This window comes from Microtus oregoni, unplaced genomic scaffold (genome assembly GCF_018167655.1).
Source record: "Microtus oregoni isolate MIOR12 unplaced genomic scaffold, Mior012 000000F_ref0000247, whole genome shotgun sequence".
NCBI classification, from domain to species: domain Eukaryota; kingdom Metazoa; phylum Chordata; class Mammalia; order Rodentia; family Cricetidae; genus Microtus; species Microtus oregoni.
Window position 1 is genome coordinate 38,567,383 of NW_024543059.1, and position 12,883 is coordinate 38,580,265.

The 12,883-nt window shown below is 47.8% G+C and overlaps 1 protein-coding gene across 15 annotated transcripts in view; it reads left to right on the plus strand.

The window, feature by feature from the left end:
• The window catches only part of Nav2 (neuron navigator 2), a 621,718-nt gene that overhangs the window by 437,250 nt on the left and 171,585 nt on the right, over positions 1-12,883 (plus strand). For all 15 annotated transcript variants that reach the window (XR_005974653.1, XM_041656370.1, XM_041656355.1 and 12 more), the window contains one exon: positions 3,134-3,294. Coding sequence is in view for 14 of the 15 variants with exons in the window: in XM_041656370.1 (XP_041512304.1) it covers positions 3,134-3,294 (161 nt within the window). In the remaining variant the exon portion in view is untranslated. The remainder of the gene's footprint in view (positions 1-3,133; positions 3,295-12,883) is intronic.

A 12,883-nucleotide genomic window follows, 5' to 3' on the forward strand; every position in this document is an offset into this window, starting at 1 on the left:
TCATCCACACACTTGTCAGCTGGGGGCAGCCGGCTCCTTCGGATCCGGAGAGGACTCTTCAGACTAGTCCTGCCTCCTGCAGCTGGTGGTTGGCCTCTGTGATCACCCGGCTGTCTTGGGACATCATGGTTGCTTTGACTTGGAGATCCCGCACTTGAAATCTCATACTGAAATTTATCCTGAGCGAATTCAGCTGTAAATCAGCACCCTCTCCCAAGGGATGCGCTGGTTTCCTTGCAGCTGAGTTCTTACTTCTCACACCACATTCATTCAAGGTTTTTGTACATGTTGTGCTGTTTTAGTTAGTGTTGCTACCGTTGTAGATGAAACATCATGACCGAAAGCACGTTAGGGAGGAAGGGGTCTATCTGACTTGGCCTCCACTTCACTCTTCATCACTGAGCGCAGTCAGGACAGGAACCTGGAGCCAGGAGCTGACCGTGGAGGGTTCTGCTTTATGACTTAACTTGTCATGGCGTGCTCAGCCTGCTTTCTTATAGAACTCAGCACCACCAGCCCAGAGATGGCCTCAACTAAAATGGACTGGCCCTCTCACATCCTTCATTAGTAATATCGTTTAAGAAAATGCCCTATAGACTGTTGCCTGTGTCCAGTCTCATGGAGTCACCTTCTCGGTTGAGGTTCCTATCTCTCGGATGACTTTAGCCTGGGTCAGGTTGACATAAAACCCGCCAGCCAGAGTGGATATTGCTAAAATCTTCAGGCAGGTGAAAGAGGCTTCAGATGGTGAACTTCAGAGCGAGGCGCCGTGGCCACCATAAGGAACCCAGGACTGTTCTTAGTCCCAAATGAGGGCTGTTTCACTACAGAGGGAGGCACAAATAGCCCAGAAGTCTCCCAAGGGCAAGTTCTCCGTCACAGACAAAATAGTTTCTGTTCTGGAATGTTCTTTAATGAGAAAGAGGCCTGCTTGACAGAGCCTGTCTTGCCTCTTTGCAGGTGTTGGTCTCGTACTGATTTTTGTCCCCCTTTTCTAAGCCTTTAAGTCCATCTGCTTCCTTCCTTGTGTGATTCTTGTTTTGTACCACGGTGTGCTCCCTTTATGGTGATGTCCTTATGAGTCTGTGCGAAGCGGGGAGGATGAGAAGGGAACTCAGTGGTACCATGGATTAGGTATCAAATCCCATTTCAGATGGACAGCCATGCATTGGGGAGTTATTATCCCAAAGTTATAGATGAGGAATAGGAATGTCAGGTGCGAGGCTGGCTCCGAGTCCTGCGGGTGGGAATGCCTGCTCTCTGGACATTACACCGCACTCCCTCCCAGGAAATCGGAACGACTCAGGATTATGACCGACCTGCACTGTGCTGGATGGCTTCCTTCTGTGCTGTCTAAAGATCTCCTGTGGTCTTGGGTGAGCGCAGTGGAGGCTCTGCAGCAGCCCTGAAAGGATTTGTCTTTTCCACCTTGCTGCCTTGTGCTTCCCTGCTCTTCACAACCCTCTGTTGAAGCCTCCATCACGGAATACCTCAGCTGTGACATTATCTCGGAACAAGTTCATCATCCTCATCCAGCCAGCCCTGTATGTGGGGATAAAGACTTGTGCGGTCCATGGCTGCTTAAATCAGTCCAACCCAAGAGCCCCAGTGTGTACCTGCTCTACCGATGGATGTGAGGCCGTGTCACCTAACATGGAGGATTTGCAGGACACCGCATCGGAAGCAGGTCTAAGCCACACTAAGGTCCCGTTCCTGGATCCTCTTGGCCAGCTGTGCTGACACATCCGGCCCCACCCTAGATGTTGGAACTGCTGGGAAGTTGTACCAGTTCTGTCATTGTGGGGATGGATTTCTCTAAGCCAGAGGTGGCAAATTCACTGAGGTGAACTCTCCCAAGACAATAGGAAGTAAGGCCTTCAAGATCCACTGGCTGGCCAGGGGAGCAGCAGCCCCCTCCGCCTCTCCCGGCTTCGAATGGGGACGCGGCCAGCTTTTTAACTGGATCAGTTTTACAGTCCTCTCACACCGGCTCATGTTTGCCGTGTGCTCTGCAGCCATCTTTCTTGCTGAGCCAACAAGAGAAAGTTTTAAGCGTTTTCTCCTTCCATCTAAAATGCTTCCAGACTCCAGGCTTCTTTGGTGCTTACCGAATCACACGGGGGGGGGGGGGGGGGGGGAAGGGGGGGAGGCTGAAAGCTTTATGAGTTGAAACTTCAGGCTTCTCATTGAGTCCAACCCTGGTCAACCGAAGTTCCAGTTGCTCTTAAACACGGCTCAGTGGGTTTTAACTGAAGGATACAACTAAATATGTCATCATGTATTCATCTTTCAACTTTAATTATTGGAAACAGCCTGCTTAGCAAGTCCCTGGACCAGCATTCGGGTTTGCAGAGGCTTTCCCCTCACCTCTCCAGGGAGTGCTCTTTGACATCTTTAAGACATACTACAAAGAAATCTGGCAACTTTACTTTCAGAACCACCCAAAAAGGGGTTTTATTTAAAGGGAAAGTGTATGTTTGTCTTTAGACTAACTGGATCCTGCTGTTTTTTGCAGATAGAATTATGACTTCTCATGTTGACAGTAGAGAGGAGCTCAGCTTCAGCCTCAAAGCGATGCCACAGGGTCAGGTTGTCAGGTGTGGAAGGGAAGTGTAGCCAGATGAGCACTGGCAGCCAGGCCTCAGGTTTGCACCACAGATTCGTCGGGGTGGAGTGGTAGCATTTGCTCTCTTACTGTTAGGAACCGAATCCTTGCCTTAATACCCACACCTCTGGATGTTATTTCCAGCACAGTGCCCACGGGTTAAAAAGCTATTGATGCTCTATTCTGGATAGGGAGTCAGGAATGTCGTGGTTCCCTCGTGTCGAAAAGTAAGAATGCCTGTCTTGATAGATAAAGAAGATGAGTTTTATATTTTTCCATCAGCAAACTTAAAAGATTTTCCTTCGAATTTCCTCTTGACTCTAGGGAATTGTGTTCCCATTTTGCCATTGGGCGTCCCCGGAGTCAGATATAGCCTGTTTGCTATGTTCTACCTTTGACTAGCAGTCTCCACAGGCCCAGCGTCTGAGTTTGTTGTTCTTGTTTATCTCCTGCATGGTTGCAATTCTTTCCGGGGCACTATTGCATTCCTCAGACTTACTGCATTACTCTTTGGCCTTTGCATTTTAGACTTCCAGGTCCTACCGCAAGGGTGGCCGCTGCAGGCAGCGAGGCCAAAACACGTGGAGGGTCAGCCGCTGCCAACAACCGGCGCAGTCAGAGCTTTAACAGCTGCGACAAATCCAAGCCTGCCACCTCGCCACCCCCACCACCAAGCAGCCGTGAAAAAGGTGAGTCTTTTCCTCAAGTCTTTCCTCGGTTTTTTGATTCCTCTGGGCAAGTTTGGGTGGGGTCAAAATCAAACTTGCAACCCAGATGAAGAACTGTGGTTTAATCACACACATACTTAGCAAGAAGATCGTTATCAGTGGCATCCGTACGATAGGAAAAGTATTGTTATATTCACAGCCAGCGAGCCAGCCAGAGTAAGTTCTTTGTTTAGCTATGGCCCATGAGACACTTGACTACTGATAAGAAACAAGATGCCATTTGAAATTTGAGATTAAATTTTCATAGAATTATGTGCTGTGCAGCAGAAGGGTTTGGGAGAAATGCAAGTTTCGTGTGGCGTGCTTAGGGAGCTATCAGAAATGATGTGAAGAGCCTTAGGAATACGGGCATTTTTCACCTTTGGAAATGTGTCAGCATTTGGCTGGCACAGAAGAAGCAGACTTGCTCCTGGGGTTGTGATATAAGGGCGTGTGGCCATCTATGCTACCGAGCTTTCAGGATGGAGAAAAAGCAAGGTGAGTGGCCCCATGGAAGACCTCCGCAGAAGGTAGGAAAGCTACCTTTGCTTATAGAAGCCTGCAAAACTCTTAAGAAACGGAAGCAAATTAGTTGAGTCTTCAGTGGAAGATGAGCCCTGCCTACCTGCCCAACGTGCAGGGCAGAACACAAAGCCAGGTCTCTCAGAAGCATTCCCTATGATAGTGTGGAAATACCCTAGAGCTTACCCTGGATCATGGTACCCATCCTCTTGAGACATAGGCCTGTGTCCCTGAAGTGGCGCAGGAGCCCAAGCAGCCCTTGTTTTGTGCATGAACTCGGTCCCATCCTGTCTACTCCCCAAGCCAGGAGCACTTGAGTTAAGGAGCCCGATTCCCTTTGAGAGTTTATTAATGACTATGGCTAACAGATTTCTCAACCATTGCTATACGGTCTTATGCCAGGTGTATAGACCAGTCACATCTATGCAATCCTGCCCCAGTGGGGGTTCTGTCTCATACAAAGTCAAGAGCTTTTGTTTAGCCTATGTATTTTTCTGGTCTGTTTGTCTCACTTTTGTGGTGTTGGGGCTCCAACCCACAGCCTTATCATGCCAGGCAGATGCTATATCCCTGAGCTCCACGCCCCACTTCTCCTTTGCCCTGTTTCATCATGCCGTTCTCTATAACACGGTGCTCCGAGGGGCTGGGGACATGGATCAGCAGTTGAGAATGCATGCTGCTTTTGCAGAGGACCCAAGTTCAGTTCCCAGCACCCATGTTGGGCAGTACACAACCACCTGTAACTCCAGCTCCAGGGCATCTGGTGCTCCCTTCTGGCCTCTGGGCCCTTGTACTCAGATGCACCTACCCACGTACAGACAGACATACAAATATACACATAAATAAAACAACATAAAAAGTGAAAAACCCACACATTTGTGCTTGGAATACAAACATCACATCTGTTTGCAGAATGGCACAAGAGCGCATGTTTTTGAAGTTCTCTTTTATATTTCTTTATAGGCTCCAGTCTAAACCAAACTGTACACAGCCTTCCAGAACTTCCACAGTGCAGCCATAGAAACTCAACACACGCATGTAGAAATGTTTTGGGTTTTACCTCAATAAGGAAAAGCCATTTTCTTTTTAGTTCCTCGTGTGTCATTCCCCCTTTTTAAAGGATGTAACTAACACGTACAAAAAGCGGTTGGCTACTTGCCACAGTCCCAGAGGCAGGGCGGGTGAACTTGCTGGGGGCTGTGAATTTTGAAATGAGACAAATTGTTTTAAGGTGCTGAACTAATAAAGTCATTGGGTGAATCTGGCCTTCTTCGTTGGCATTGTTGTGACTATCAATGCAGTGGCCTGCCATGGCAGAAATTCCTTCGGGTCTCTCCTCTACCTGTGAGGTCCTCCATCACTGAAGCAGTGTGAAGAACGAGATGCTCCACTGCCCTGCCACTGGGCCTCAATGACATAACCAAGTTCGCTCTGGGGGAGTCTAGAGTGGTACCCGGTTGCTTTCCCTTAGTGCTAGGATGGGACTTCAGAAGGAGTGAGTTGCTCTAAAATACTAGCTAGTATTTGTCTGGGTGTTGATCTGAGAACAGATCTGCTGAGTTCACTTTCATGGTAAACTTGGGTTTGGTTGTGGACCCGTCTGAAGTTGCCACAGTGATGGGTAGGCCTCATTGGTCATTCTGGAACCGTGACCCTTGCCAGAGAGAGCCGAGGATAATTAATTCTGCATCATTTCCAGAAGCAGCTGCAGAATTGCTGTGATCTTTGGGCTACCATCCATCAGGGGTGGGGGCGGTGTCTCACAACCAGCGTCAGGTATGGATCAGGGGACCACGGTTGCATTTAAAGAATGCTCCAGGAGGTAGTCTGGGGATGGAACCCTGTGTGCCCAGGCTAAGCTGTCAGGCTGGGTTTAGCTACCACACTCAAAGTCCTCCCACGACCCTGGAAGAAGAAAGGCTAGGCCAGCTAAGAAGCCACACTCATCCCTGAGGCCAGACTACAAAGGTCTGAAGAAAAGGTATTGGCCTCAAGTTAAAGCCAAGGCAAGTACTTTGAAGAGAGATGACCAAACTTGAATTCATGCCCTTGCCGCTTCCCATAAGTGTGACTCTGAGTTGCCGTCACCAGGGTATCTATTCCAGTTCACCTTTAAAGGCCATCCCAGGGTGCCACTGTCCTTGGAAGGCTGCAGACAGTCATTGCAGGTGCTAGCAGGTGCCACTCCACTCTGCAGTGCAGGTGCAAGCCCTGCCCAGGACGCCAACAGTCACTGTGTCAAAGCCACTGGCACCACATCTCTTGAAATAGCTCAGTATGTGTTACTGCTGGGGCCCCCGCAATATGAACCCCAATTAGTGGTCCTAGTTCTCAGAGAAGCCCAAAGTGATGACGTCCTCAAGAGCGCCCATACTTTCTCTATAGTTCTTTCTAGTCCAAAGGTAGTTGGCTATTCAGAGGTCATTTCCACTATGAGCACTGTTGCTTAGTAACACAGTAGCTTTTCATCTTTATCAGGTTTCCAGGGGGACATTCAGAAGATCACCCAAAGTTCCTATTCACATGCAAAAGCACAATGGGTTTCTTATCTTTCCCCACCAGCAAGTCTCCCCACTTCTCAGATACCCGGCTTGTTGATTTGAAGTGGCACCCAATGGACCTTTGTCCCCAGGAAGTCACACACATGGTATTCTTGCTTGTTGGGTTTTTTTTTTTCTTGCACAATCCAAATTTGTGTCCCAGTCATCTCTCTTGTTTGTTGTAGACATTTCAGTAAAGGCTCCACCTGCCATTTCCTCATGGCTGGAGTTAGCTGACATCGTGAATGTCACTTTCCTGGCACCAGAAACACCAAAATGCTCCCTTTCACCAGTGCGACAGTGATGGCTATGGTTCTAACAGGAGGTTTCTTTGTATGGCTTGCATTCACACCATAGCTTCCTTTGATTCCAAATTATGGACAGGGTCCAATTGAATAGATGAAAAGTCACTGTGGAGGCTCACCACTCCCAAACAGTGTCCATGCTGATGTAGTTCATGCAAAGTGTCCACACGATCCCAGTGAGTACAGGCTGGTGGCTGACACAGTGATCGTATCCATGATCTCAGGTAGCCTTGGTAAATTCAAAACTCTAGACGAGACCATTGGTTTTCTTTTATGCTGTGTGTGTGTGTGTGTGTGTGTGTGTGTGTGTGTGCGCGCGCGCGTGTGTGTGTGTGTGTGCATGTCTGCACGCACAGGTGCATAGCACGCATCTGGTCAGAGGACAATCTCAAGTGTAGGTCCTTCCCCTCCCTTCTTGTCTGAGATGGGGTCCCATGATTCTCACTAGCTGGCCTACAAGCTTTCAAGAATTCTCCTGTCTCTACCTGTCACCTCCCTGTGGGAATGCTGGCATTACTGACACATGCTACTGTCTCTGCCTTTACCTGGGTTTGGGTGGACGGAGCTCAGGTCCTCATGCTGGCACAGCGAGCTTGTTTACCCACCCAGCCATCTCCTCAACCCAGTGTGTGAGTACCAGAGTGAGGGAGGAAGAGGAAGGAAGGAGTTGAACATAGAGACTGGACTTCCCACGGTGTCAGTGGTTGGCAGCTGTGGCCTGTGGGACCCATATATGCACGGCCGCCAAAACACAGCCTTTGCCCCTGCTTTTCAAATTCATCATTTTTCACTGACTCTTGTTAAATACAGTAGATAGCCTGAGTTGTGATCATATGGAATATTTCCCCATAGGACCAAGTTATTCAGTTTGCATTTTCAGAGTTGTTTACTCCCTTCTGTGAGGCTTGGAAATAGAGGATACTCCCATTGACTCACACTTTTGTGTGTGATAGTTAATCTGAGTTTTTGTTTCCTATACCTTTAAAACCAGGTGGGGACGGGAGAGAGGGTTCAGCGGTTAAGAGAACTGCTGCTCTTATAGAGGACTCACATTCAGTGCCCAGCACCCTCACCAGGCAGTCGCCTCCAGCTCCAAGGGATCCGACACCTTCTGGACCTCACAGGCTGCCACACTCACATATACACATACCACACAGACACCCATGTACTCCTAATTAAAATTCAAAAAAGAAATGCTTTTCACTGTGACATACACACATCAGTCCACTAAAAATTTGACTTTTATTTTGTGTGTATGCGTTCTTCCTGCATATATACTTATATACCACGTGCATGCAGTACCCAAGAAGGCCAGGAGAAGGGAGGTGGATCCCCTAGGACTGGGATTACAGATGATTGTAAGCCACAGTGTAGATACTGGGAATAGAACTGGGGTCCTCTGGAAGAGCAGTCAATTCTCTTAACTGCTGAGTTATCGCTTCAACCGCATGAACTAATTTTTCTCAACCATCCCACTGCTTTTCTCTTTACCATGTCTACCTCTTTTTGCCCCCCCCCTTACCTGTCTTATTGTACTCCATTACCCTCATTACCCTTGCTTTTTCCCCTCCCTCCCCTTCATCGTCTCCTTTCTAACTTCCTGTGTTACACAGACACGCACGCACACCTAGATTCTGTGTGTGAGAGAGCTTGTTTCTCAAGGTGTGATCACAGATGATCAGTTTGTCAGCTTTCAAAGTGACTATGCAAATATGGACCCTGGACTTTATAATCCTTGCCCTTCCAATTCAAGTCTCTTTGTTTATAGTTGACACTCCAGTAATCCCCAAGGCCATGGAGGTGGAAAACCCTTGTTCTTAGTTATACATTGTAAGAACTGCCATCTTCTAATGGTCTTGTAACTCTTAGCAAGTGTTTGATGATTTGTTGTTATACATTCGGAGATAGGTAGTGAGACCTCTGCTCCCATACCAGCTCAAGCCTGGCATGCAGCAGGAGCTCAAAAATGGCAACCCATAAAGATTTCATGTACATTTTGTCATAACTATATTTAAATGTATCCTCAGGGCCAGCACTTTAGATAACTAGACTTTCTGATTGCCAAGTACTTCAAAGCTTGCTTGGCTTTTGTGGTTTTGCCTTGCACTTCTTCAAGTTGTTATATTTTATTTTAAAATGTTTTCATTGCTTTCTTGTTCATAGAACACAAGCGGATAGGCTCTGATCCTTTACTTGGGCTGGGATATACAAAGGATTGTGGGTATGTTATCAGAAGGCCGGCAGGGCCAGGGGGTGTCAGCTTGCCCACGCCAGCTCTCTGTGCTCTTGGCTAATGAAGAGCTTGAAGCCCCTTGGGTGTGTGAAGCTACGAATGTCCATGCTTGGCCCAACCCTTCCCCACAGAGACAAGAAGGCTGAATAGCCTGGTTTGCCTTTCCAGCAATACAAATGTGCTTCAGCTCCAGCATGCAAGCTTATGATCTTGCTAGATGCCCTCACTCTAAAAAACAATGAACCTGGCTTTGGGAAGCAGGACGAATGAGTGGGGGAAAGGAAGAGAGATGGGTCGTATAAGAAGACAGAATACCTCTTTGGTTACTCCGTGTTGGGGATGCGAGATGAGTATCTGCTGTGTGTCTGGTCTGCAGGTGATGACTCCCTCCACTGCTTCCCTTGCTCCCACTTGTCAGGCAGACAGCTTCACATGTACGTGGATCCAATGTAATTTAAAGCTTCATCAGAAGAGGAATTCATTTGGGCATCTGGGTGCTCCCTTAGCCAGGCTTACCCAAGTTTGGTCTGCAACACTTGGTTTTCTCCATTTACTTAAAAGTTTTTTAAAAAAAATTATTTTTCTCCTAAGTTATGTATTTGGCAATATTCATCTACACTTAAAGATACATTAGTCAACCTTTCCATGGGCTTTCAAGGCCCATCTTCACAATCAAGGTGCCAGAGTGAGGAGGGGCAGCTGAGCTGTGTTGCCCCGGTACCGCCATAATTGGCGCTTCGTGATGAGTTTCTCATGCAGGCACTTGACCCCTTCTCTGCTGAAGATGGACTTCCTGGGGATGAAACCAACTCATCAGACAAGATGCCATCTCCAGCTGCAGCTCGCCCCTCACTGTGTACCTGCCTCTTTAGAACATCAACGTACAGCTGGGGTGGGAGGGATCCAGCCTCTCTAGGTGCTGTAGATGAGGGACCACAGTGAGAGGACTGTCTCTGAAGCATTGGTCTCAATGGTCTCCTTGGTGGTGAGCCTGTCTGCGAATGTCGTACACAGAGGACACGGTTCACTCCGTGGTGTCTGGGGAGCTCCTGGTAGGTTCTTCAGCAGTGGCTCTGCCTGTTTCTGTGGTCTGGAGGCCCTTTGAGCTTTGTGGATGATAACACAGGTGAAGTGGGGCCCTCCGTGTCCTGCCGAGTCAGTCCATTGCCTTTGCTGTGATGGGAGAATCATAGCATTTAGCTGTAATGAAAACTGGATTGCAAGGTCCTCAGCCTGTAGTAACTCGGCTTGAGAAAAGCAAGGCTTCAAGGGAAAACAAAGCCAAAAACAAACCCTACAACCATCTTGACTACCGGGTAGCCCAAGACACCGAGCCTCTGCTGCCCTCTGCTGCCCGAGTCTTGTGATGACAGCTCATCTCTGGCGTTCTTTTTTTTTTTTTTTCTATTTTAATTTAAAAAAAATCATTTTACTGTCTTATATTTGGGTATTTTTCTGCGTGTATATCTGTGTACTAGTCATATTACTTGGTGCTTGCAGAAGCCAAAGGAGGGTATCAGATCCCTTGGAGCTGAATTCCAAATGGTTGTGTACTTCCTTCCGGGTGCTGAGATTCGAACCTGGGTCCTCTGGAAGAGCAGCCAGTGCTCTTAACCACTGAGCTAAGTCATCATACCAGAAAGATAAAGATTTGCATGTTGTTCACATGCTGCTATCCAGACATGGTTTCCATCCTTTATTTCCTCCACTTGTGGTCCTAAGATTGTCTAAGTGTGATCAATAAAGTCCCAGTGACCTGAAGGAGAAACTCTATCTTTAGTGACAAGAAACTGACATAGGGCCTGAGCTAAGCCCCTCCTCCTCCAGGCTGTCACTCACTGCCCTTAAGTAGGCAGCCAGCTGCTGGATTCGAGGATGGGGTTTAACCCTAAGGAAAGGTGTCTTTGCGGGCACCAGTGGATTTTTGCTCTAAGAAAGTTATGCTAGATTTATTTGTTTTTAATGGGTGACCAGTTCTGACGGAGCAAAGCTTGGTGACCACACAGGTCCTGATTCCACCCTTCATATCCTGGGACATGTCATTGTCCAATTGCGCATCAGCCTAGTCCCTGATATTCAAAGGTGAAGAGGGGGGCACCAGCCCTGCCCTCATGAAACTCATTGTCCGGTGGGAGAGACAGATGAAAGATAAGAGTGTGATAATTACTCCTCTGTAAAAACCTAGGTACCACAGCATATGTGTGTTTCTGCACTGGGTGCCCTCATCAGGGTGAGACCCACAGAATTCTTGTTATTGTGTTTACTCATTTTTTTTTCATACAGTGGTTAGGAGCTAAGGATGTTTTAGGACACGGACTAATTGAAAAAACAGATAAACCAAAACCAGTTTCCCTGCTGAAATGAGAGTCTGTGCCCTAGGCTAGCATTTTCTTCCCTCTAACCATAGAAAATAAAACTAAAAAGTTGCAGGGATAGCTGGGAATGTATCTCAGTGGTAGAATGCTTCCCTGGCATCCGTAAGACCCTGTGTTTGGTCTTTGGTGCACGCGCACGCACACACAGTAAGTAAAAGAACAAATTTGCAGGGAAACCAATTTTGGCTCCACATTAAGAAATAAATAAATAAAGGACTTTCATACATGTCTTCTCTCAGTAGGATGAGTCTTTCGGGAGGGGAGTTCTTTGCCCCCCTCCCTCCCCTAGGTTCAGGAAGGCTCAATCAGCCCTGTTCTGGCTGCCGCATGTTGGGTTTGAGCAGACAGCCTTGATGATGTTTGCAAACTTTAGTTGACTATCTCAGGTAAAGGGTGGAGTCTGTGATTGATGCGCGTTCTGTAAATGCCTGTCATTTGAACAATGTCACAGGTACAGCCCACAGTTTATGACCTTTCTTAAGCCCCGCCTCCTGTAAAGATGTCCATCCACCTCCAAAATGCACTTGATCCTCAACAATGCCACTTACACTCTAGAAGTTGTTTCTAGTCCTCTCCCCCCCCCCCCAAAAAAAAGGCAGAAGGAAATGTGCACATACTGCCCTCGGTGACATTCGCACTGGGTTTCCCGCTCGGTTGTGTACTTGGGGTGATTTCTCTCCTAAGCTGAGATAAGTTGTGAACTGGATACGTTCTTGCTCTGCGGCCATCCTTGTGGCCTCAGAGAGGATCCTTGCCGCAGAATTGCGATGGTGGCTGCTTGGTGAGATGGTGCATGTGGTGGCTTGAGCCTTTACCGATTGGATCTATTTTTCTGCCCTTTTCTCCTGCCAGGTAGCCTGGGCTCTGTACTCAAACATCTGCTTCGCATCCTTAGTGCAGGGGGGCATTATTCATCAAGAAAGCCCAGCCTGCAGAACGCAGGTCATGCTAGGCCATATAGGGAAGACCCTGCACTGCTTTGAGGATTCCCGTGCACTGGAGATGTCCCTATTCTATCCTGCCACTCATGTGTTAGACAGACTGGGCTCAGACGCAGTCTTTGTTAGGAACCGAAATGACTTTGTATCGTATTAGTTCATCTGGTTCAGAACCCAAACCAGCAGGTCTGGGCAGCGGGGGTGGGGGTGATTTGCCCACACCAAACACAAGGATTCTCACCCATGTCGCTCCATGCCAGACCTTTGATCCCTTCATCAAATTTAAGACATTTCATCTCAATCCCTCCAAAAGAAGTGTGTTTCCTTCTCCCAGAGCTTCTTCACAGCCGAGGTAATAGGAAGTTACAGAGGACCCGTGGGAGCCACTTTCCTCTGGATGGCTCAGCCTTGAGTTTGATGGGACACATTGTGGCTTCCCCTGTCATCCCAGCCCTGGAAAGTAATACTTTAGATAACAGCTATGTGTGTTTCCCACAAGCTTGCAGGTTGACCAGATATTTCTGCTGAGGTGTCCCAGACACATGACTATGTCTAGAGTCATGGGGAATGGCTAGTTATCTCTGTTTGATCCTTCTTCTTTCAAGAACTTCTTCCTGGCTGTTTTTGGGTTATTTAGATGAGTTCTTGGATAGGGGGA